The sequence below is a fragment of the Salmo salar genome, unplaced genomic scaffold (assembly GCF_905237065.1).
Source record: "Salmo salar unplaced genomic scaffold, Ssal_v3.1, whole genome shotgun sequence".
Classification (NCBI taxonomy): Eukaryota; Metazoa; Chordata; class Actinopteri; order Salmoniformes; family Salmonidae; genus Salmo; species Salmo salar.
The window spans coordinates 17,222-43,404 of record NW_025549499.1 but is presented as its reverse complement, the minus strand read 5'-3'; the positions used below and the strand labels follow the sequence as shown (position 1 = coordinate 43,404).

At 43.1% G+C, this 26,183-nt stretch overlaps 1 protein-coding gene across 5 annotated transcripts in view; it reads right to left on the bottom strand.

Annotated features, from left to right (window-relative positions):
* The window catches only part of LOC106591278 (sialoadhesin), a 42,539-nt gene extending 16,664 nt beyond the window's left edge, over nt 1–25,875 (bottom strand). For 4 of the 5 annotated variants that reach the window (XR_006767494.1, XM_045713380.1, XM_045713381.1 and 1 more), the window contains exon 1: nt 25,413–25,875. Coding sequence is in view for 3 of the 5 variants with exons in the window: in XM_045713380.1 (XP_045569336.1) it covers nt 25,413–25,629 (217 nt within the window). In the remaining 2 variants the exon portion in view is untranslated. Of the gene's footprint in view, nt 1–15,519; nt 15,653–25,412 lie in introns of those variants that run through there. The other variant, XM_045713382.1, reaches the window with a different exon arrangement.
* Between the last annotated feature and the right edge of the window lie 308 nt (nt 25,876–26,183).

The following is a 26,183-nucleotide window of genomic DNA, read 5'->3' as shown; positions in this document are numbered from 1 at the left end:
TTGCTACCAATGCTCCTTATAGGACACATCACTGCACTCTATACTCTTCTGTAAACTGGTCATCTCTGTATGCCCGTCGCAAGACCCACTGGTTGATGCTTATTTATAAAACCCTCTTAGGTCCCACCCCCCTATCTGAGATATCTACTGCAGCCCTCATCTTCCACATACAACACCCGTTCTGCCAGTCACATTCTGTTAAAGGTCCCCAAAGCACACACATCCCTGGGTAGCTCGTCTTTTCAGTTCGCTGCAGCTAGCGACAGGAACAAGTTGCAACAAACACTCAAACTGGACAGTTTTATCTCAATCTCTTCATTCAAAGACTCAATCATGGACACTCATACTGACAGTTTTGTCTGCTTTGCGTAATGTATTGTTGTCTCTACCTTCTTGCCCTTTGTACTGTTGTCTGTGCCCAACAATGTTTGTACCCTGTTTTGTGCTGCTACCATGTTGTGTTGCTACCATGTTTTTGTCATGTTGTGTTGCTACCATGCTGTGTTGTAATGTGTTGCTGCCATGCTATGTTGTCGTCTTAGGTCTCTCTTTATGTAGTGTTGTCTCTCTTGTCGTGATGTGTGTTTTGTCCTATATTTTAATTTAATTTATTTGAATTTTAAATCCGAAACCCCCATCCCCGCAGGACGCCTTTTGCCTTTTGGTAGGCCGTCATTGTAAATAAAATACAAATCTTAATTAAACCTCTTAAGGATCCACCCCTTTTTTTTCTATTTTAGCCTAAAGTGACATACCTAAATCTAACTGCCTGTAGCTCAGGCCCTGAAGTAAAGATATGCATATTCCTGGTACCATGAGAAAGGAAACACTTTGACGTTTGTGGAAATGTGAAAGGAATGTAGAAGAATATAACACATTAGATCTGGTAAAAACTAATACAAAGAAAAAACCAACTGTTTTTTTTGTACCATCATCTTTGAAATGCAAGAGAAAGGCCATCATTTACTGTACTATTCCAGCCCAGGTGCAATTTAGTTTTTGGCCACTAGATGGCAGCAGTGTATGTGCAACGCCAATGAACCATTGAATTTCTGTTCAAAATGTATCAAGACTGCCCAAATGTGCCTAATTTGTTTATTAAAAGTGAATTTGTGGAATTTCTTTCCTTCTTAATGCGTTTGAGCCAATTAGTTGTTTTGTGACAAGGTAGGGTCGGTATACAGAAGATAGCCCTATTTGGTAAAAGACCAAGTCCATATTATGGCAAGAACAGGTATTTAAGAATGTGTTACAAAAAGTTTAGTTTACATTAAAAAAAAATATATATATATATAAATAAGCAAAAAGAAACCACAGTCCATCAGTACTTTAAGACATGAAGGTCAGTAAAATGCAAAAACCATCAAGCACTATGATGAAACTGGCTCTCAACGCAGTTTCTCTGGGTCCTCCTGCTAGGTAAGCATTTTGTTTATATTGTTGCAAGTTTACTTTTAATTTGGAATTACCTATCGTGTGGCTGAAATAGCTGAATCCACACATTTGAGGGGGTGTCTACATACTTCTGTATATATAGTGTTTACCAGAGATAAGAGACTGCTGATATTGCAACCACACAACTCAAACGCCGGTTCACCAGTATGAATAGAAATCACAAACTGCTTTTTTGTTGTTGAATCTGTCGAGAACTGTTGTTTGCTAAATATAATTATCGTTTGCATCTGCCAATTCATTGGCTGTCCAGTATCTAGATGACCTGTCCCCAGAACTTCCTCTGCAGTTCATATTTTTTCCCTTATATGGTTTCCCTGATGTTGCTACTGCAATCAAGCTGTTTTTACCATCCCTGTAACTATCGCTTCTGCAGAGAGATCGTTTTCTAAACTAAAACTCATAAAGAACTACATAAGAAGCATTAGGCTCTCAGTCTGATATGAGCTTTTGAACCCCTGAGTAAGATACACTCATTGCACTGGCGCCATCGTACCCTTGATCATGTCATTTGTTCACTAATATCCCCCTTGCAGGGGTGTCTGGTAAACCAGTGTCACGAACGAGATGATGTTTTCCGTTTTGCTCTATGACCCCCACAAACATCACGGGACTCGTCTGAAGTCCGTGCCGATCTGCAAATTTCAGTCTGTAGCGTCAGAACAGTTTGGGCTACACACTAATATGTGAGCGTAATAAGGTGAGACTCTCACAAACACACATGTCGTTTGTTTTGTTCTAGGACGCCCACAAGCCTCACAAGACTCGTCTGATGGTAGCCCGGTACCAGTTAAAAATAATAATGGAAGTACTGTATAGAAGTAGTTTAGTGCCAAAAAAGGGTGCTAAATATGGGTCAGACACTTTAAAACAATCTTTCTTCAGATACATTTTTTGACTATCAGTTTTTCAATGTATGAATCTGTAATTCAATGGGTTTCTATGTGCTAAAAACATTAACCTCTTACATCTAGACGTTCCGCTAGCGGAACACCACTCCAATATCCAATGATAAGGCGTGGCGCGAAATACAAACTCCTCGAAAGCCGAAAACTTCCATTTTTCAAACATATGACTATTTTACACCATTTTAAAGACAAGACTCTCCTTTATCTAACCAAACTGTCCGATTTCAAAAAGGCTTTACAACGAAAGAAAAACATTACATTATGTCAGCAGAGTACCCAGCCAGAAATAATCAGACACCCATTTTTCAAGCTAGCATATAATGTCACAAAAACCAAAACCACAGCTAAATGCAGCACTAACCTTTGATGATCTTCATCAGATGACACTCCTAGGACATTATGTTATACAATACATGCATGTTTTGTTCAATCAAGTACATATTTATATCAAAAACCAGCTATTTACATTAGCATGTGACGTTCAGAACTAGCATTCCCACCGAACACTTCCGGTGAATTTACTAAATTACTCACGATAAACGTTCACAAAAAACATAACAATTATTTAAAGAATTATAGATACAGAACTCCTTTATGCAATCGCGGTGTCCGATTTTAAAATAGCTTTTCGGTGAAAGCACATTTTGCAATATTCTGAGTAGATAGCTCGCCATCACGGGCTAGCTAATTTGACACCCACCAAGTTTGGTACTCACCAAACTCAGATTTACTATAAGAAAAATTGGATTACCTTTGCTGTTCTTCGTCAGAATGCACTCCCAGGACTTCTACTTCAACAACAAATGTTGGTTTGGTTCCAAATAATCCATAGTTATATCCAAATAGCGGCGTTTTGTTCGTGCGTTCAAGACACTATCCGAAGGGTAACGAAGGGTGACGCGCGGACGCGTATCGTGACAAAAAAAATCAAAATATTCCATTACCGTACTTCGAAGCATGTCAAACGCTGTTTAAAATCAATTTTTATCCGATTTTTCTCGTAAAAAAGCGATAATATTCCGACCGGGAGACGTCCTTTCCGTTCAAAGACTCAAAATCTAAAATGGACTCTTCATGTGCACGCGCAAACCTGTCTCATTGTTCTCAGATCGACCACTTACCAAATGCGCTACTGTTTTTCAGCCATGGCCTGCAAAGTCATCATTCAACGTTCTGGCGACTTCTGTGTCACGTTACAGCAGAGATCCTCTGTAATGGATAGAGATAATCAAGAAGGGCAAGAAATTGTCAGACAGGGCACTTCCTGCATGGAATCGTCTCAGGTTTTGGCCTGCCAAATGAGTTCTGTTATACTCACAGACACCATTCAAACAGTTTTAGAAACTTTGGAGTGTTTTCTATCCAAAGCTAATAATTATATGCATATTCTCGTTTCTGGGCAGGAGTAATAATCAGATTAAATCGGGTACGTTTTTTATCCGGCTGTGAAAATACTGCCCCCTAGCCATAACAGGTTAAGCTCAAAGCCCTGGGTCTGAACCCTGCAATGTGCAACTGGGTCATGGACTTCCTGATGGGTGGCCCTGGTGAAGGTAGGAAACATCACCTCCAATTCACTGATCCTCCACACTGGAGCCCCACAAGGGTGCGTGCTCAGCCCCTCCTGTACTCCCTGTTCACCCATGACTGCGTGGCCAAGCACGCCTCCAACTCAATCATCAAGTTTGCAGATGACACAACAGTAATAGGCTTGATTACCAACGATGACGAGACAGCCTACAGAGATAAGGTGAGGGCTCTGGGAGCGTGGTGCCTGGAAAAGAACCTCTCACTCAACATCAACAAAACAAAGGACTTCAGGAAACAGGAAATCGTGGACTTCAGGAAACAGCAGAGGGCATACCCCCTTTTCTACATCGACGAGACCGCAGTGGAGAAGGTGGAAAGCTTCAAGTTCCTTGGTGTACACATCACTGATAAACTGAAATGGACCACCCACACAGACAGTGTGGTGAAGAATATGCAACAGAGCCTCTTCAACCTCAGGTGGCTAAAGAAATTTGGCTTGTCACCTAAAACCCTCTCAACATTTTACAGATGCCTGGTACTGCACCACCCGCAACCACAAGGCTCTCCGGAGGGTGCTGCGGTCTGCCCAACGCATTGCCAGGGTCAAGCTACCCACCCTCCAGGACACCTATAGCACCCGATGTCACAGGAAGGCCAAAAGGATCATCAAGGACATCAACCACCCGAGCCACTGCCTGTTCACCCCGCTATCATCCAGAAGGCGAGGTCAGTACATGTGCATCAAAGCTGGGACCAAGAGACTGAAAAACATCTTCTATCTTAAAGCCATCAGACTGTTAACCTGTTAGGGCTAGGGGGCAGTATTTACACGGTCGGATAAAAAACGTACCCGATTTAATCTGGTTATTACTACTGTCCAGAAACTAGAATATGCATATAATTATTGGCTTTGGATAGAAAACACCCTAAAGTTTGTAAAACTGTTTGAATGGTGTCTGTGAGTATAACAGAACTCATATGGCAGGCAAAAACCTGAGAAGATTCTGTACAGGAAGTGCCCTCTCTGACCATTCCTTGGGCTTCTTGACTCTTTTTATTGAAAACTTAGGATCTTTGCTGTAACGTGACACTTACTACGGCTCCCATAGAACCCGGGAAAAAGCTGAATGATGTCAAGGCAGCCCCTGGCTGAAAAACATTAGCGCCTTTGGTAAGTGGTCTATCAAAGGACAATGAGACTGAGGCGCGTGCACGAGGCGACCCCATGTTTTTATTTTCTCTCTCTTTGTACTAAAACACAGATTCCCGGTCGGAATATTATCGCTTTTTTACGAGAAAAATAGCATAAAAATTGATTTTAAACAGCGGTTGACATGCTTCGAAGTACAGTAATGGAATATTTAGACATTTTTTGTCACGAATTGCGCCATGCTCGTGACCCTTCTTTACACTTCGGATAGTGACTTGAACGCACGAACAAAACAGAGGATATTTGAACATAACTATGGATTATTTTGAACCAAACGAACATTTGTTATTGAAGTAGAAGTCCTGGGAGTGCATTCTGACGAAGAACAGCAAAGGTAATAACATTTTTCTTATATTAAATCTGACTTTGGTGAGGGCTAAACTTGGTGGGTGTCTAAATAGCTAGCCCTGTGATGCCGGGCTATCTACTGAGAATATTGCAAAATCTGCTTTCACCGAAAAGCTATTTTAAAATCGGACATAGCAAGTGCATAGAGGAGTTCTGTATCTATAATTCTTAAAATAATTGTTATGCTTTTTGTGAACGTTTATCGTGAGTAAACTCACTGGAAGTTTGCATGTGGTATGCTAGTTCTGAACGTCACATGCTAATGTAAAAAGCAGATTTTTGATATAAATATGAACTTGATTGAACAAAACATGCATGTATTGTATAACATAATGTCCTAGGTGTGTCATCTGATGAAGATCATCAAAGGTTAGTGCTGCATTTAGCTGTGGTTTGGGTTTATGTGACATTATATGCTAGCTTGAAAAATGGGTGTCTGATTATTTCTGGCTGGGTACTCTGCTGACATAATCTAAAAAAAAGCCTTTTTGAAGCCTTTTTGAAATCGGACAGTGTGGTTAGATTAACGAGAGTCTTGTCTTTAAAATGGTGTAAAATAGTCATATGTTTGAGAAATTGAAGTAATAGCATTTCTAAGGTATTTGAATAACGCGCCACAGGATTCCACTGGCTGTTACGTAGGTGGGACGATTTCGTCCCACCGAGCCCAGAGAGGTTAAACAGCCATCACTAGCACATTAGAGGCTGCTGCCTATAGGCATAGACTAGGAATCAGTGGTCACTTTAAGAAATGGAACACTACTCACTCTAATAATGTTTACATATCTGGTGTTACTCATCTCATACTTATATACTGTATTCTATACTATGGTATCTTAGTCAGTGAATAATCTTTACATATCTGGCATTACTCATCTCATGTGTATATACTGCTTTCTATACTATTCTACGGTATGTCATTCACTTAATAATGCTTACATATCTTGCATTAGTTCTCATATGTATAGACTGTTGTACTAAACTATTCACTGTATCTTAGTCCATTCCACTCTGACATCGCTCATCCATATGTATATAGTCTTAATTCATTCCTTCTTAGATGTGTGTGTATTGGGTATATGCTGTGTAATTTGTTAGATATTACTTGTTAGATATTACTGCACTGTCGGAGCTAAAGCACTAGCATTTCGCTACACCCGCAATAACATCTGCTAATCACATGCATGTGACCAATAACATTTGATTTGACAGGAAACCGAAACAATAATGCCTGGGGAAGGATCCAAAAGGAGTGACAGATATAGTGAAGGTAATCAGGGAGGTGATGGAGTCCAGGTGAGTCTGATGAGGCGCGTAATGATGGTGACAGGTGTGCGTAATAATGAGCAGCCTGGTGACCTAGAGCGCCGGAGAGGGAGTATACGTGACAGTACCCCCTCCGTGACACGCGGCCCCAGCCGCAGGACAACGGCCAAAGGGACAATCCCGGGGATCAGGAGTGGACCGGTCGCCTTTGCTGAGGTGCGGGAACCTGACGAGCCAGCTGAGCAGCGTGAACCTGACGAACTGGCTGAGGCGTGGGAACCTGACGAACCAGCTGAGGCGTGGGAACCTGACGAACCGGCTGAGGCGCGGGAACCTGACGAACCAGCTGAGGCGCGGGAACCTGGTGACCTAGAACGGCGGAGAGGGAGTATACTTGATGGTACCACCTCCTCAACACGTGGCTCCAGCCGCAGGACGCCGACCAAAGGGATGATTCCGGGGATCAGGAGTGGACCGGTCGCCTCTGCTGAGGCGCGGATACCTGACGAACCAGGTGAAGCTGGCTGTGGCGTGGGAGCCTGCCAAGCTTTTCTTCTTATTTTATTTTTTACCTTTATTTAAAAAGGCAAGTCAGTTAAGAACAAATTCTTATTTACCATGACGGCCTAGGAACAGTGGGTTAACTGCCTTGTTCAGTGGCAGATTTTTACCTTGTCAACTCAGGGATTCAATCTAGCAACCTTGTGATTACTGGCCCAATGCTCTAACCATTAGGCTACCTGCCGCCCCAAGTCTTGTTAAGAAGCCTACCGAGTCTTGTTAACCTGGTGAGCTAGCTAAGGCATGAAAGCCTGACGAGCTAACGGAGGCATCCTCGGTAGCCTCGGCTACAGACATTTGTCCAGCCAACCAAGTACTGTGACCCTGACGAGCCGGCTGAGGCATCCTCAGTTGCTCCGGCAGCGGCACCCGGACCCGACCTCACCTTCCAACACCAAAAACACTCCCTCATGCTTCCCTTAGTTGAGGCGTTATTCTGTAACGGGAGTCGGGAAGCAAGTACAGGGAGTGAATATTTAATAAATAAACAAAACATAATACAAAACAAGAAACATGAACAAGACATGAAACTGAAACAGAAACAATAACGCCTGAGGAAGGAATCAAAGGGAGTGACAGATATAGGGAAGGTAATCAGGGAGGTGATTGAGTCCAGGTGAGTCTGATGAGGCGCTAGTGCGCATAACGACGGTGACAGGTGTGCGTAATAATGAGCAGCCTGGTGACCTAGAGCGCCGGAGAGGGAGTATACGTGACAATTTTTCTAAAGCTGTTTTATCTCAGAACCCCAAATATAGGATGATAAATGTTCCATCCTCTATGGTCCGTCAAGCTGTACAGCAGCCTAAAGACCACCAGGTTCAATGATAGTTTCCATCCCCAAGCTGTGAGGCAAAACCACAAGTGACTCACACACATACACACACGGCTAGACTTCGACTGTAGCTTCAGCCTGCAATACTGTATGAATGGTGAGGTCATTTGTCAGTCAGCATTTCAATGTATTTTTATACACAGATAAACTGAACCTTGGCTTGAACCTTGACCCTATTGAATTAAGGGACCGGGACCTTTCGGCAGAAACGCATCTTTGTATTACTGGCATACTCTACTATACTGATACATTTTTTATCATGCAATTGAATAAACTGAACTAAACTAAACACATGAAACCACAGTCCAGGGTCAGTATTCACAAAGTGTCTCAGAGTAGGAGAGCTGATCTGGGATCAGTTTAGCCTTTTAGATTATATGGAGGGGGAGTTTTTTTGTGTGTGTGTGTGTGGTGTTCATGTTTTCTGGTGTGTGGTGTTCATCTCTGATGGACCCACAACATTATAGGGTTTTTAAAATCAATACAGCCATAACAATTTACATACAAATATGTAATACTTAGATGTTGACTTATATCAATTACAAGCAATTTAGACAGCGTACATGGTTAATATTTGTCATTTACCTCTGCTAGACAGCATTTATCAATAAAAGCGCTATTCTTTTTTCTCATAAAATTTAATTTTTGTCAACAAAAATCTATTATAATCAAGGCATGGGTGGAATAAATTATGTTAATCTTGAACAAATATAAATGAAACAAGGTTTTCATCACTATTGATGTTTATTGCTTTGAACTAAACAACTTGGAAGGACAAACGATAAATGAGCCCCATTGAACACAAATTAAGGCCAGTCTACACACCACATGAGGGACAGAGTTTCACTGTGTGTATATTGCAAATGTATTTCTTGCACTTGATGCATATGTACTGTGTCTTCCTGTCTTTCTTTGGTCCACACACATCGCAGCGCTTCTTCTGTTTTCTTTTTATTTAACCTTTATTTGTTGGTACCGGCTGTAATCTACAATGATGAAAACACTTAGTTCAGGAATTTTACTAACATCTCACTCACTCGCTCGCTCACTCACTCACTCACTCGCTCACTCGCTCGCTCACTCACATATATAGTTAGCACAGGGCAATGTAGGAGAGTCAGGCACACACACACAAATGCAACATCACTCACACTTACTTCCAGTATTGGAGTTGTTGGTTCTGTGGGTCGGCCGGATGGGGCACCAACATCCTCCTCCTGAATCCTCCCCACGATGGCTGCAAAAGCTGGGGTGTTTGGGATATGTTGCATCCTTTGGTTTAGAGGTTTTTCCAATGCCTTGCCCTGCTCCTCGAGAAAGAGCCGTCACCTCTGGAGCTTCCCTCTGTTCCAATCTGGGTTCAACGCCATACAGATGACAAACGCATTGTACGCCAAGATGTCCAAGACATTGAAAAATATCACAAGTAACCAGTGTAGGGCTTTTCTTTTGCAGCTGTAGCCAGTCACCAGCTTGTCTAAATTGTCTACCCCTCCTTTTGTGGCATTGTAATCCAATATAATGTCTGTTTTTCGATGTTCCTGGCCACAGATTCTACCATCCATATGTATCGTACTCATGAGTACAACATTTTTGTCTTTCTTCGGGACGCAGAACACTAGGGACGTGTCGGCCATGAACACAAACTTAGAGGAATTTATAGGCCTGTTCCGTGTATTCAACAGCTGAGGTGGGAGCTCTGGCTTGTTTATTTATACTGTTCCTGCCATCGTCAGCTTCCCCTTGAGGAGCTCCTGTCCCAGCTTGTGTGAAGTAAAAAAGTTATTGCATGTGAAGTCCCTGTGCCATGCCAGGACAACCCGCATCTCTTGGTTCTTCTCAGGGGATCCTCCATCTGGCTTCCCCATATACACTTGCAAGTTCCACACATATGCAGAAGCAGCATCACAGGCAGCACAGATCTTGATTCCATATTTTATGGGTTTAGACGGTATGTACTGCCTGAAGGGGCAGCGGCACCTAAATGGCATAAGCTGCTCATCAACAGTAACATTGGGCCGTGGGTTGTAAAACAGGGGAAGGCGGTCCACCCACTTGTCCCACACTGACCTGATTGCAGCTAGCTTGTCTCTTTGCCGCCGAGCTGGTCTGGTGTCTCGGTTATCGAAGCAGATAATCCTGGCAACAATGTGGAAGTTTTCTAGAGACATTGTTGGACTGAAAATGTATCTCTCAGTTTTTGCATCCCACAGGGATTCTGTGGATTCCCCATTGGATGTGAAAAAACAGCAAGGATAAGAACCCCAAAGTATGTATGTAAATGAGTTTGGTCCATCTCCTTCCATCTCTCTCCAAAAACACACCTTCCCTCCAAATTAGTGCAGTCCAGAATGATTTTCTGGATGGTGTCTGGGATGAACAGTTCAAAAGAAGACTTTATGTCCTGCACATGAGTAACTGCCATCCACGTCGGCCCTGGTTGCATCCTTATCACATTGGCAGCCATGTGGGGTGGCTCATTCCTTGTGCAAGAAGACCATTCAATTTCACAATTTTTTGACATCCATATTTCTTCTCCTGCAGGCTGCTGATGAGCTGGTTGCTGACGGGCTGGGGCTGGCTGCTGACGGACTGGTCCTGTGGCTGGCTGATGGTCAATCTCAACCTCTTCTTCCAACTCACTATCAGACTCCGAATTGACAGAGACATGATCCTCTTATTCTGAAAATTCTTCATCTTCCAAAGTGGAAGACGCTCCTTCCACACTAGCTTCTCTCTCTGCAAAAAAAAATGTCTATGGCCCTCTGAGCAGATATTATTTTGCTATACTGATTGATTGTAAGCAGCCACACATGCAAAGCTATTTATTTATTGTGTCCCTCCCCCAATTTGCACCTGGCTGGGGTAGAGTGAGGGAAAATACTATATATTTTTTTACAATTTATCGTAATAATGTATTGAAATAATGTGTTGTTATAACATTGTGCAGGTTCCTGCAAGACACTGTAGTTTCACACACTACAAAGGGTAAAGAGTGCAACAAAAGTGGGAGACATGCAGATAGGCAGGGAGACAGACAGGTTCTTGGTGCTATGTTGAAACAGCAGGCCCGGAGATGAGGAAGAGGCCTAAACCTTTTTGTTTCATTTTTACTTGTTTTCACCTACAGTGGACCTGAACACCACATATGTAATATAAATATGTTGGGGGTCCAGTGGACCTGAACACCACATATGTAATATAAATATGTTGGGGGTCCAGTGGACCTGAACACCACATATGTAATATAAATATGTTGGGGGTCCAGTGGACCTGAACACCACATATGTAATATAAATATGTTGGGGGTCCAGTGGACCTGAACACCACATATGTAATATAAATATGTAAGGGGGTCCAGTGGACCTGAACACCACATATGTAATATAAATGTGTAAGGGGGTCCAGTGGACCTGAACACCACATATGTAATATAAATATGTTGGGGGTCCAGTGGACCTGAACACCACATATGTAATATAAATATGTAGGGGGGTCCAGTGGACCTGAACACCACATATGTAATATAAATGTGTAAGGGGGGTCCAGTGGACCTGAACACCACATATGTAATATAAATGTGTAGGGGGGTCCAATGGACCTGAACACCACATATGTAATATAAATGTGTAGGGGGGTCCAGTGGATCTGAACACCACATATGTAATATAAATGTGTAGGGGGTCCGATGGACCTGAACACCACATATGTAATATAAATGTGTAGGCGGGTCCGATGGACCTGAACACCACATATGTAATATAAATGTGTAGGGGGGGTCCAGTGGACCTGAACACCACATATGTAATATAAATGTGTAGGGGGGTCCAGTGGACCTGAACACCACATATGTAATATAAATGTGTAGGGGGGGTCCAGTGGACCTGAACACCACATATGTAATATACATGTGTAGGGGGTGCACAGTGTGCACTCAATGAAAATGTGTTCTTTTACATGTTCTTCACAGAAAATGAGTCAAGGCCAATGACTCTCAGGTTGAAAAAAAATATTAATTATATCATTTTTCTTTAGAAAACATTGAAAACGGGTCCTAAACATCACACAAGCTTTAAAGGGTAGAGGAGCTTTAATATTGCACATAGATTGTGGGTTCTATCAATGTAATTGTCTGCATTATTTCCAATCCCCCATATATGTATATATATATATATATATATTTTTTTTTTGTAAATATATATATATTCATTATTATATACTGCTCCAAAAAATAAAGGGAACACTTAAACAACACAATGTAACTCCAAGTCAATCACACTTCTGTGAAATCAAACTGTCCACTTAGGAAGCAACACTGATTGACAATAAATTTCACATGCTGTTGTGCAAATGGAATAGACAACCGGTGGAAATTATAGACAATTAGCAAGACACCCCCAATAAAGGAGTGGTTCGGCAGGTGGTGACCACAGACCACTTCTCAGTTCCTATGCTTCCTGGCTGATGTTTTGGTCACTTTTGAATGCTGGCGGTGCTTTCACTCTAGTGGTAGCATGAGACGGAGTCTACAACCCACACAAGTGGCTTAGGTAGTGCAGCTCATCCAGGATGGCACATCAATGCGAGCTGTGGCAAGAAGGTTTGCTGTGTCTGTCAGCGTAGTGTCCAGAGCATGGAGGCGCTACCAGGAGACAGGCCAGTACATCAGGAGACGTCGAGGAGGCCGTAGGAGGGCAACAACCCAGCAGCAGGATCGCTACCTCCGCCTTTGTGCAAGGAGGAGCAGGAGGAGCACTGCCAGAGCCCTGCAAAATGACCTCCAGCAGGCCACAAATGTGCATGTGTCTGATCAAACGGTCAGAAACAGACTCCATGAGGGTGGTATGAGGGCCCGACGTCCACAGGTGGGGGTTGTGCTTACAGCCCAACACCGTGCAGGACGTTTGGCATTTGCCAGAGAACACCAAGATTGGCAAATTCGCCACTGGCGCCCTGTGCTCTTCACAGATGAAAGCAGGTTCACACTGAGCACATGTGACAGACGTGACAGAGTCTGGAGACGCCGTGGAGAACGTTCTGCTGCCTGCAACATCCTCCAGCATGACCGGTTTGGCGGTGGGTCAGTCATGGTGTGGGGTGGCATTTCTTTGAGGGGCCGCACAGCCCTCCATGTGCTCGCCAGAGGTAGCCTGACTGCCATTAGGTACCGAGATGAGATCCTCAGACCCCTTGTGAGACCATATGCTGGTGCGGTTGGCCCTGGGTTCCTCCTAATGCAAGACAATGCTAGACCTCATGTGGCTGGAGTGTGTCAGCAGTTCCTGCAAGAGGAAGGCATTGATGCTATGGACTGGCCCGCCCGTTCCCCAGACCTGAATCCAATTGAGCACATCTGGGACATCATGTCTCGCTCCATCCACCAACGCCACGTTGCACCACAGACTGTCCAGGAGTTGGCGGATGCTTTAGTCCAGGTCTGGGAGGAGATCCCTCAGGAGACCATCTGCCACCTCATCAGGAGCATGCCCAGGCATTGTAGGGAGGTCATACAGGCACGTGGAGGCCACACACACTACTGAGCCTCATTTTGACTTGTTTTAAGGACATTACATCAAAGTTGGATCAGCCTGTAGTGTGGTTTTCCACTTTAATTTTGAGTGTGACTCCAAATCCAGACCTCCATGGGTTGATAAATTGGATTTCCATTGATTATTTTTGTGTGATTTTGTTGTCAGCACATTCAACTATGTAAAGAAAAAGAATTGAATAAGATTATTTCATTCATTCAGATCTAGGATGTGTTATTTTAGTGTTCCCTTTATTTTTTCGAGCAGTGTATATTTAAACATTTAAATATATTTTTATTCTTTATCATTTTCTCCTAACCCTTCCACCCCTCCCCTAATTGAAGTAAGCTAATGGACAACAATTCTTAGTTCAGCACTCCTACTCTGAGACACTTTATGAATACTGGCCCTGATGTAACAACCAAAACACAGGTCAAAACATAACAAAAAGTAAAGGATACAGTAAGTCTTACCCTCAAATATATGATAAGTTACAACAACAAAAAACACAACCAAAAAACTATATTTCAAGATATCGCCAAGCGTACTTACAGAGTGAAGTGAAGGGGAGGGGTCTTGTACTGTGAGCCAAGTTACTGTCAGTTAGTGTGAATTCTGTGGTTGACACATATTTAACTGTCCCTTTTCTTCCTCTTTAAGTCATTAACACGCATGATGACCAGACCAGCATGTCAGAAAAGGGATATCACTGTATTTCAATAGAAATTGTGCAACAGACTGCATATCTATTGGCCTTTCTTTTTGAGGAGTGGGACTACATTTCTTTTATTAGCTAAATGTGTCATATTTTCAATGTGATATTTTGACTACACAGAGAACCATTTAAACAATGTGTCGACTACAGAAGGCTTGGTGCGGTTACAAGGTGATTTGTGACACACGCTCACACACACATACACACACAGGCCCATTAGTTCCAGTTAAAGAAAATCTTAACCCTACAGCATACAATGACATTCTATATGATTCTGTGGTTCCAACTTTGTGGCAATAGTTTGGGGAAGGCCCTTTCCTGTTTCAGCATGACAATCCCCCTGTGCACAAAGCAAGGTCCCATACATAAATGGTTTGTCGAGATTGGTGTGGGAGAAGTGTACTTTGCTGTACAGAGCGCTGACATCACCCCCATCGAACACCTTTGGGATGAATTGAAACGCCGACTGCAAGCCAGGCCTAATCGCCCAACCTCGGTCCTTGACCTCACTAATCGTCTTGTGGCTGAATGTAAGCAAGTCACACAGCAATGTTCCAACATCTAGTGGAAAGCCTTCTCAAAAGAGGGTAGGCTGCATTAATACTTCATATTAATGCTCATGATTTTTGAATGAGATATTCGACGAGCAGGTGTCCACATACTTTTGGTCATGTAGTGTAGGTACCCTGTACACACACAGAGCATCTGTATCGAAGGCCCATAAGGCCCATAGAGTCCATATCAACGTCTAGAGAGCTGGTTGTTATGGATGTAGAAAAGTTAAAACACATCCTACACTTCCATATCTGTCGTTAAAACCATCCTACACAGTATAGATGTCAACCCTACTCCCTATCAGTCTGGTCCTGAAGGGCCCTCAGATAAATACACTATGTCATTCACACACATGGGCGCGAACACAAACACACACACTGCAGTGTTACAATGTTTGTTTGCATATCTTTTTTACCCTGGTTATTCATTTCATCCCTAAGTAGATCAACACTCCTACACTGAGACACTTTATGAGCACTGGCCCTGATGTAACAACCAAAACACAGCTCAAAACATAAGAAGTAAATGATACATTACCCTCAAGTATATGTCTAATGACTAAATAGAAATAACCAGAAACTATATTTCAAGATATTGTCAAGAGTACTTACAGAGTGAAGTGAAGGGGAGAGGTCTTGTACAGTGAGTCAACTGACTGGTAGTGAGTGGGAACTGTCATTTATGTGGTTGTATGTGATTGAGACATATTTAAAGTAGTCAGGGCAAAAGTAGCTGATACAGAACTGTCCTTTCCTTCCTCTTTAAGACATTAACATGCATGACGTAGAGACCAGTGTGTCAGAGAAGGAAGTTTACTGTATTAGAGTGGGCCCTACATTTCCACTTTCTATTCAATACAGAACCATGTTAACAATATGTTGACTATTCTATTTGGAATGTTTATAATATCTTAGAATGTGTTGCCCTGTCCCTCTGTCATTCATTCTATTCCACAAACACATTCAATTTACACTCATCATCAGCTGTATCAAAGTGGTACTGAAGGTTCCAGTGTTCTAGACTAGAGCTCTCCCTACTGGCATCTCAACATTACTGCACCATCCTAATAATAATGTCCTCAATAATGTTGGGCTAATAACAACATTACAAACTGACAATACATCAGATAGAATGGTGAAACACAACACTGGCTACTTGACAAAGTCACATTTAATCACAAACACTGATGTCTATAGTAGTACAACATGCCACTATCATATTACGTCCATATACTGTATAGACTAATGTAGCATGTTATCCATATATAGTCTAATGTAGCCTGTTATCCATATACAGTCTAATGTAGCCTGTTATCCATATATAGTCTAATGTAGCCTGTTATCCATATATAGTCTAATGTAGCCTGTTATCCATATATAGTCTAATGTAGCCTGTTATCCATATATAGTCTAATGCAGCCTGTTATCCATATATAGTCTAATGTAGCCTGTTATCCATATATAGTCTAATGTAGCCTGTTATCCATATATAGTCTAATTTAGCCTGTTATCTATATATAGTCTAATGTAGCCTGTTATCCATATATAGTCTAATGTAGCCTGTTGTCCATATACTATTCTGTGAATATAAAGTGTTAATGAAGTACATTCAGTATAATGTCCATATAAAGAACTCTGATATGGTTCAGGCTGTAGATGTCTATGGATGACAGGAAGGTGATGCTGAGTCAGTTCATCTAATCCAACAAAACTTACTTGCAGTGCAGAGAAATAAGAAGTATCCTACTGAAAGTGAATTCTGGGGTTGACACATTTTAAAAGTAGCCTAAATGGGCGTTAAGACATTAACATGCATAAACAGCATGTCAGAAAAGGGTAACATTTCTTTTGAGGAGTGGTCCTACATTTTTTAAAGAGGCAAAATGTGACCCATTCCCATCACTCCTCATCAGCTGCATCAAAGTGGTACAGAAGGTTCCAGTGTTCTAGACTAGAGCTCTCCCCTACTGGCATCTCAACATTACTGCAGCCTCCATTCCTCATATGATGTACTCATTCATTTGGGGAAGTAATAAGAATACATTGAATGGAGGGTGTTCCTTCATTCCAGCCAATACAATGTCTCTATCCTCCTGTATCTCTGCCCACCAGCCTCCTCTGTTGTACAGTACTGGTAGTAGCTTTATCAAGCAGAGGCATCAATGAACATCACCACAGCCTGCTGTATTGACTGTGTAGCGTATTTTAGTCTGCTGTCCATAAATAATGCCATTATCAGACTCAACAATCCGAAGCAATTTACAGTCGTCTGCATACATTTCACATATGGGTGGTCCTGGTAACCAAACCCATTACGTTGCAGGTGCCATGTTCTACCAACTGAGCTACAGAGAACAATATTCTGTATAGTCTAATGTTTCACATGTTTCTCACTGTGTCTCATGTTAATACTACTTCTAAACACAACCCACCATCACTGTGTCTCATGTTAATACTACTCCTAAACACAACCCACCATCACTGTGTCTCATGTTAATACTACTCCTAAACACAACCCACCATCACTGTGTCTCATGTTAATACTACTCCTAAACACAACCCACCATCACTGTGTCTCATGTTAATACTACTCCTAAACACAACCCACCATCACTGTGTCTCATGTTAATACTACTCCTAAACACAACCCACCATCACTGTGTCTCATGTTAATACTACTCCTAAACACAACCCACCATCACTGTGTCTCATGTTAATACTACTCCTAAACACAACCCACCATCACTGTGTCTCATGTTAATACTACTCCTAAACACAACCCACCATCACTGTGTCTCATGTTAATACTACTCCTAAACACAACCCACCATCACTGTCTCTCATGTTAATACTACTCCTAAAACAACCCACCATCACTGTGTCTCATGTTAATACTACTCCTAAAGCTCTTACGAAGTATCCACTCAATCACTTTTACTGTCACTCTTACTTTATGCCATTTTCAAAATGTCTCCACAACAATCTATTGCTCTCAGAGCTCTTAAAATAGCAAGCACAAGTCTTCATGTAAAACCACATGTACAACGTACATCGCATAAGATATAGCTCAGTATTTGTCAAGGGTGCCAATAATTTTGGTCGTGACTGTATATGCCACAATCCGATTAATATGTAAAAATACATTTACACTCACACACACAGAAACAGACACATAACCCGCACACACACACACAGTTATACTTGACCCTGTTTTACTTTGACAGTGAACTTGACCCAATTGAATGGAGATCTGGGTATTACTGGCATACTCTACTGATCATGTTTTAAACATGTAATTGAATAAACTGAACTAAACTAAACACATGAAACCACAGTCCAGGGTCAGTATTCACAAAGTGTCTCAGAGTAGCAGAGCTGATCTGGGATCAGTTTAGCCCTTTAGATCATAATGACATGGACCGTCTGAGACACTTTCTGAATACAGGCCCTGATGTAACAACCAAAACACAGTTCAATATAAACCAACAAGTACAAATATACAGGAATGGCTAAAAACAAAAACTATATTCCAAGATATCGTCAAGGGTACTTACTTACTGTCACTGCGTGGAAATAAGAAGTAGTCTACTGTAAGTATTAGTAGAAGCAGGAGTAGCCTAAGTGTGAGTTCTGTGGTTGACACATTTAAAAGTAGCCTTGTCAGGGCATTAACATGCAGCAACAGCATGTCACATAAGGGATGTTACTGTATGGTCTAAAGTCAGCATACTGTAGTTGCATTTCTTTATTTCAGGAGTGGGCCTACATGTTTTACAAGAGACAAAATGTGACCCATACCCATTACTCCTCATCAGCTGGTACTGAAGGTTCCAGAACAGATGAAAGGGGAGTATCTTTGGTACCAGTGTTCTAGACTAGAGCTCTCCCTACTGACATCTCAACATTACTGCAGCTTCCAGGCTTCACATGTCCCTACTAGTCCGATGAAAATATACAAAATAGAAGGTAGAAAATGTCAAAAATATATATAGAATAAAACAGTCATGCACGTAAAAATACTGTGTTATTGGGACTTAATGTTGAACTGGCATTTGAATTGAGCGAATTAGTGAGCTCAGCTAGCTAGTTAGCTACATGAAGCTGCATGTATTCAGCGATAAGAAAGCATTTTTGTGCATCACACAGCTACTCTGAATGGACTGGATTGTGAACAATACGATGCGCTGCCACTGAATTACAGCAAGACCCCATAGTTAGCTAGTGAGCTAGCTAGTTAGCTCACGTTTAGCTATCAACATTAGCTAGCTAAATACAACAGACAACAGTGAGCTGTCATTATGCCAAGGCCAAGGCAAGCTGCTCTGAATTTCCAGTGTGTGCTTGTGTGAAAGAGATGTCTTCAGCTCACTGATCTTCAGAACAATGGACCCAAAGTGAACCCTGACATGTATATAGCTAAGTCTGTCTGTCTGTCTGGGATTATTGTGTCCCATTGTGTCTGCATGATGCGTTTTTTTTAAATGACAATGATTAATCTTTCATGTAATTGGTTATTGCTGCTTCGTTATCTTTTTTGGGGGGATTTTTAAAATATATTTTTTTACTATTTTCTTATTTAAAAACAACTGCATAGTTAGTTAAGAGCTAATAAGGGCTTGTCATTAACCTTTTTACAGTAAGGTCTACAGCTGTTGTATTTGGAGCATGTGATTTGATTTGGACAATTTGATTTGATTTGTGTGTTTAGGTACTGGACATTGCTCCCTCTGACACTGGGTTTCTGAACCTCTAAAAGTCTGAGCCGTTTGGGGTGTGTGGGGGGGGTTCTACTAGCTGACAAATGGAATTGTTTTAAGGTGGTCATACCATGGATTATTTAGCTATTTGATTTTGAATTGTAGTACCTCTTTAGGTAAAAAAATAAAATACTTAAAAATGATTTGATAAAATATAGAATTTGTCCTTTACTGCTATAGCCCATAGCAGTAACACATTGAAATACACATTCATAAATGGCAAAAAAAGACAGTGACAAAATGTCTAATAAGAACTGAAGTGTCCTATATCTAGGAAATATAACAAAGATCAGGACACTATATATTCAAAAGGATGTGAACACCCCTTCAAATTAGTGGATTAGGCTATAACACCCGTTGCTGACAGATGTATAAAATCGAGCAATCGCCATAAACAAACATTGGCAGTAGAATGGCCTTACTGAAGAGCTCAGTTACTTTCAACATGGCACCTTCATAGGATGCCACCTTTACAACAAGTCAGTTTGTAAAATGTCTGCCCTGCTAGAGCTGCCCTGGTCAACTGTGCTGTTATTGTGAAGTGGTAACGTCTAGGAGCAACAACGGCTCAGCTGCGAAGTGGTAGGCCACACAAGACGGACCACCGAGTGCTGAAGTACCTAGCATGTAAAAAAAAAATGTGTGTCCTTGGCTGCAACACTCACTACCGAATTCGAACTGCTGCTGGAAGCAAAATGAGCTTCATGAAATGGAATTCCATGGTCGAGCAGCCGCACACAAGCTTAACATCACCATGTGCAATGCCAAGCGTCGGCTGGAGTAGTGTAAAGCTTGCCGCCATTGGACTCTGGAGCAGTGGAAAAGCATTCTCTGGAGTGATGAATCACTCTTCACCATCTGGCAGTCAGACGGATGAATCTGGGTTTGGCAGGGATCTTTTTCATGGTTCAGGCTAGATCCCTTAGTTCCAGTGAAGAGAGATCTTAACTTTAATGATATTCTATACGATTCTGTGCTTCCAACTTTGTGGCAATAGTTTGGGGAAGACACTTTCCTGTTTCAGCATGACAATGCCCCCGTGTACAAAGCAAGGTCAATAGAGAAATGGTTTGTCAAGATCAGTGTGGAAGATCTTGAATGGCCTGCACAGAGCCCAGACCTCAACCCCATCAAAAACCTTTTGGATGAATTGGAACACCGACTGCAAGCCAGGCCTAATCGCCCAACATCAGTGCCCAACCTCACTAATGCTCTTGTGGCTGAATGGATACAAGTCCCCTCACTAATGTTCCAACATCTAGTGGAAAGCCTTCCCAGAAGAGTGGAGGTTGTTATAGTAGCAATGCACAACACATCAGCTGTATGTGACCAGGTGAAAAAACCTTTCCAAGCCAAACCACTACACACACCCTATATCGTTGTCACCATATTAGCTAAAGTAACGTCATAGTCAGAATAGCTAATAGAACTAAAGCGCTAGTAAACCCGCTATAATCATGAGGTAACGTTACAGTTTACAGTCAGTAGTAAGCAGTTACACCGGCGAGCCCCGGTGGCAATAAATTAGTAAAACCAAAGCTTACCTTGACATGGAAGACTTCCAGTGTTGTGTTGGATAGTCATAGCCAGCTAGCTAACATAGCATCCCTCTGTTTGAGCAGGGTGTTTGAGTAGGCTAAACTAGATAGCTGCATTTGCTAGCTAAGTAAGTGAAAGTGAAAACAAAATACAAAATCTCTCTATCTCGCTCTTGATTCTTCTTCATTTTGGAAGTACTGTGTTTGTTCAAAACTGTTCAACTATTGTCTTTCTCTCTCTTTGAGTCAACTACTCACCACATTGTGTGCACTGCAGTGATATTTATCTGTAGCTTATGCTTTCAGTACTAGATTCATTCTCTGATTGGGTGGACAACATGTGTCACGTTCACTGTCCTCAAACTCCCTGTCATAAATAAACCAAGGCGCAGCGTGCCGGTAATTCCACATGCTTTATTTTACGTGAAACTGAACAAAACGATAAACAGAAATGACAGTGACGCAACTGAGGCGCACACAAAACACTCACAGAAAGAATAATTACCCACAACTACAGGTGGGGAAAAGGCTGCCTAAGTATGATTCCTAATCAGAGACAACGATAGACAGCTGCCTCTGATTAGGAACCATACTCGGCCAAAGAAATACATGACATAGAATGCCCACCCCACATCACACCCTGACCTAACCAAAATAGAGGAAATAAAACGTCTCTCTCAGGTCAGGGCGTGACAGTATCCGCACCGTTCATCCGTTCATCCGCACCGTTTCACCCACCCTGAGCTCAGGTAAGTATTTTGCTGATTTGTCATAGATGAACTTGGAGACCTGTCTTCTGTGACGGAGCTTCACCTGACACCACACACATCTGTCACCACACATGGCTCCAGGAAAGTGCTGGCTACTGGCAGAGCTGCTTTTAAGCGCCGTGCCATGAGGCGCTTGTCCGGGCTGCTATCCATGCCTTCTGTCGGGGTATTGCACCACTGCAGGATTGCTTTCCAGGCATCTTTGCCCTCTCGCAGAGCTTTTTTGCAGAGGTTCTTTGCGATTTTGACTGCGGACTCCGCCTTCCCATTAGCTTTTGGGTGTCGTGGTGATAAAGTGACGTGCTCGAATTCCCATTCTGCAGCAAATTTTTGGAACTCAACTCCGGAGAATTGGGGTCCATTGTCTGAAATTACCCTATCTGGCTGGCCATAGCGGGCAAACTGAGCCTTGCAGCGTTTGATCGTTGTCTCTGCTGAGAGGTCGGGGAGGAGGTCAATCTCCCAGAAGTCTGAGTAATGTTCGACTACCAGCAGAAAGTCTTTGCCACTGTGCTGGAAGAGATCTAGACTTACTATCTGCCAAAGGCGCATCGGTAGCTCGTGGGACATCATCGTCTCTCTCTGTTGCTCAATGGCATATTCATTGCAGATTGTGCATTTACTGACATAGTCTTTGATTTCACTCTGCATTCCTGGCCAATACAGTGTGTCACGTGCTTGTCTGTAACAGGCCTCACCTCCTATGTGACTTGAGTGCACGTGCGCCAACATCTCAAGGCGCAGAGACCGGGGAATAACGACTCTCTGACCCTTGAATATTACTCCGTTTTGAACACTGAGCTCCTCTTTGACTGGCCAATAATCTCTGACGGCTAAAGCAGTTTCTTCCTTGCAGTCGGGCCAGCCCATCAGAATCACAGACCTCAATGCCTGGAGTTGCTCGTCCCTGTCTGTGTGCTGTCTGATTTGTATAAGGCGCTGGTCCGTGACATTGAGGTAGTCAGCCTGGTTGATGTGTTCAACATCCACTTGCTCTGTTTGTAAGCTGCACACTGCGTGTCGTTCGTGCATGGAGCGTGTGTGAGTGCCTGATGTAGTAGCCCTGCTGAGCGTGTCACTCACATACATCTCTGGCCCTGGCTTATACACCACCTTGAGGTTGTAGTTTTGTAGGGCCAGTAGCATGCTCTGCAGTCGTTTCGGGGCATTCAGGAGAGGCTTGCTGAATATAGCAATAAGGGGCTTGTGATCTGTCTCTGTGGTAATATTGTCGCGCCCGTACAGGTAGTGGTGGAAGCGTTGGCATGCAAACACAATGCTGAGGCACTCCTTCTCTATCTGGGCATAGTTCTGCTCTGTTGGGGTGAGTGCCCTAGAGGCGAATGCCACAGGCTGGCCCTCCTGCATGAGGCAACAGCCAAGTCCATACTGGCTTGAGTCACTCTGAATCGTGACAGGTTTTGACACATCGTAGTATCGCAGTACAGGTGTCTGGGTGACCAGTTGTTTTATTTCCCTCACCGCTGCATCATGTTTTGGGAGCCAATGCCAGATGGTGTCCTTGTCCATGAGCCTCCTTAGTGGCTCACACACTTCAGAGAACCGCGGTAGGAACTTGGCCAGGTAGGTGACGGATCCGACGAAGCGCTGCACTCCCTTCACGTCAGATGGGTGGGGCATTTCCAAGACAGCCTTCACTTTTTCAGGATCAGCCTTCAATCCGGTGGAGGACAAGATGTGCCCATGAAAGCGGACCTCTGGCACTTTAAACTGCAGCTTTTTTATGCTTAGCCTTAGCTTGACCTGTCTACATCTGACCATCAGGGCCAGCAGCTTGGCGTCATGGTCACATTCTGCCTCCTCATCACTGTCCCTACAGCCGACTACGAGGATGTCATCTGCTATGGGTTCCACGCCACTGAGTCCCATCAACAGCTCATGCTGTTTCCGCTGATACACCTCTGGAGCCACGGAGACACCAAACGGGAGCTTCAACCACCTCTTCCTGCCCCGGGGTGTCCAAAAGGTGGGCATGTAGCTGCTGGGCTTGTCGAGCTTGCACTGCAGGAAGGCATCTCTGGCGTCCACGAGCGTGAAGACTCTGGCCTTTGGGAGCTTGTAAAGAACATCCTCCAACGTGGGCATAATGTAATGTGAGCGTCGCAGAGCCCGGTTGAGGTGTTTAGGATCAATGCATATCCGTAGCTTGTCTGGTTTCTTGACGATGACCATATTACTTATCCAGTCTGTAGGCTCGGTGACGGATATCATGTGGCCATCTGCTTCGTATTTGTCAAGTTGAGCCTTTGTAGCTGCTTTCATGGCCACTGGTACATTGCGGGGTGCACACTGGACACGCGGGATTGCTGCGTCCAACTCAAAGTGGACTTCGTCGGGAACTGACTCGACCGGTGCGTTGAAGACATCATGGTACTTGCTTAGGAGTGTCTCCTTAATCAGGGGCCCAGCCTGGACTTTGTCTATAATGTTAAGATCAGCTGGGATGGTGAAGTTAATAAGCCCAAGGCGCTCGCATGTAGAACCTGACAGTAATGGCTGTTGACTAGCCTCAACTATTTCAAACTCAGGGGTGTGTTTCTGGCCACGTAAAACACACTCTGTCACAAACAGGCCTAAAGAGGTCATGAACTGGCCTGAATACAGTTTCAGCTTGGTGCTACTCTGTGTGAGTTTGTCTCTGGGCGCGAGCCTCCTTTTATCTTTAAGGCTCATAATGTTACATGTGGCCCCTGAATCTAGCTGGCATTGCTGTGGTTTATTATTAAGTAGCAGAGTGATAAACCACTTTTGTCCTTTTGCCCTCACTGCCCCTATGCACTCACTAGCATATACATCCTCTGTGCTGTTGTTCCCATCATCTGTGTTTGTTTCAATGGAGTGCACTTTACCCTCCTTTCTCTTGCTTTTCATGCAGACCCTTGCGAATTGATTAGCTGTACCACAGGATTTGCATATTTTTCCATAGGCTGGGCAGTGTTCTTTTCCTCGTCCATGAGAAATGCCACAATATCGGCATGTATTGGGGTTGTCTACTGCAGAGTTGGCTGTAGTATTAGCATTAGCTGTGGCAAAGGGGAATTTCTTTACTGGCTGCCTGAATGTAGCATTGACATTGTCCATATGTTGCCTTTCAAGCTCCATGGACCTTATCTGTATATCAGTAAGCTCTGCTGCACGGCATGTCTCCACTGCCAAGACCAGCGTCAGGTCACGTTCTCTCAGCAAACGTCTGCGGGTGCCCTCATCAGTTATGCCAAGCACTATCTTATCTCGGATCAGTTCATCTCTTAAAGCACCATAGTTACATGTAGCTGCCTTTTCCCTTAGCCTAGTGACAAAGCTGTCAATGGACTCCCCGTCCTCCTGTTTGCAACAACCGAAAACATAACGCTCGTAGATAACATTCTTTGCTGGCTTAAAGTAAAGTTCAAGAGCATCAAGAATAGCTGTAGCGTTACCTTGCTGAGCTGCTGTTAGGTTCAGGTTGTGTTTGTATACGTGTCGGCATTCAGTTCCCATTATAGTCCGCAAAGTGGCAGCCACTACCTCATCGTCCTTTTCCCGAAGTCCAGTTGCTAGTGCATAGTCCTCCCATTCACCTCTAAACGTATCCCAGTTTGTGCTCCAATCTCCGCTGAGCTTCATAACGGCGGGAGGGGGAATGTTCGCTACCATGTCTAACCGGTGCTAACAACACTGAAGCTAACTAGCAAACTCACTCAAGCTAAGGACAATTCCGGCGTCCGGCGAAGTTTTACTCAAATAAGCATTTTTTGGGGGGTAAACCAGAACAGGTGACTCTAATTTGCGGAAAGCATGGTTAGTTATCCGACTCTGACACCATGTTTCAATGTTAAATGACGAGACAGAGGCATTGATGCGAGTAACCAGTCTTGTTCAGTATATTGCAATACATCCGGGTATTTCAAGCACACCGGTAAAAACATTGGAGTTGCAGTAATTAACATTTACCAACAGATGGCATCACTGTGCCAGACATCGTCCAGAAGTTGTCATGATTATTGTGTAAGTCTATGGAAGGGGGTGAAAACCATGAGCCTCCTAGGTTTTTGTATTGAAATCAATGTACCCAGAGGAAGACAGAAGCTAGCTGTCCTCCAGCTACTCCATGGTGCTACCCTACAGAGTGCTGTTGAGGCTACTGTATACCTCCATTGCAAAATAGTATGTTTTAATAATTTATTTGATGACATAGTTTTATCTTAAAA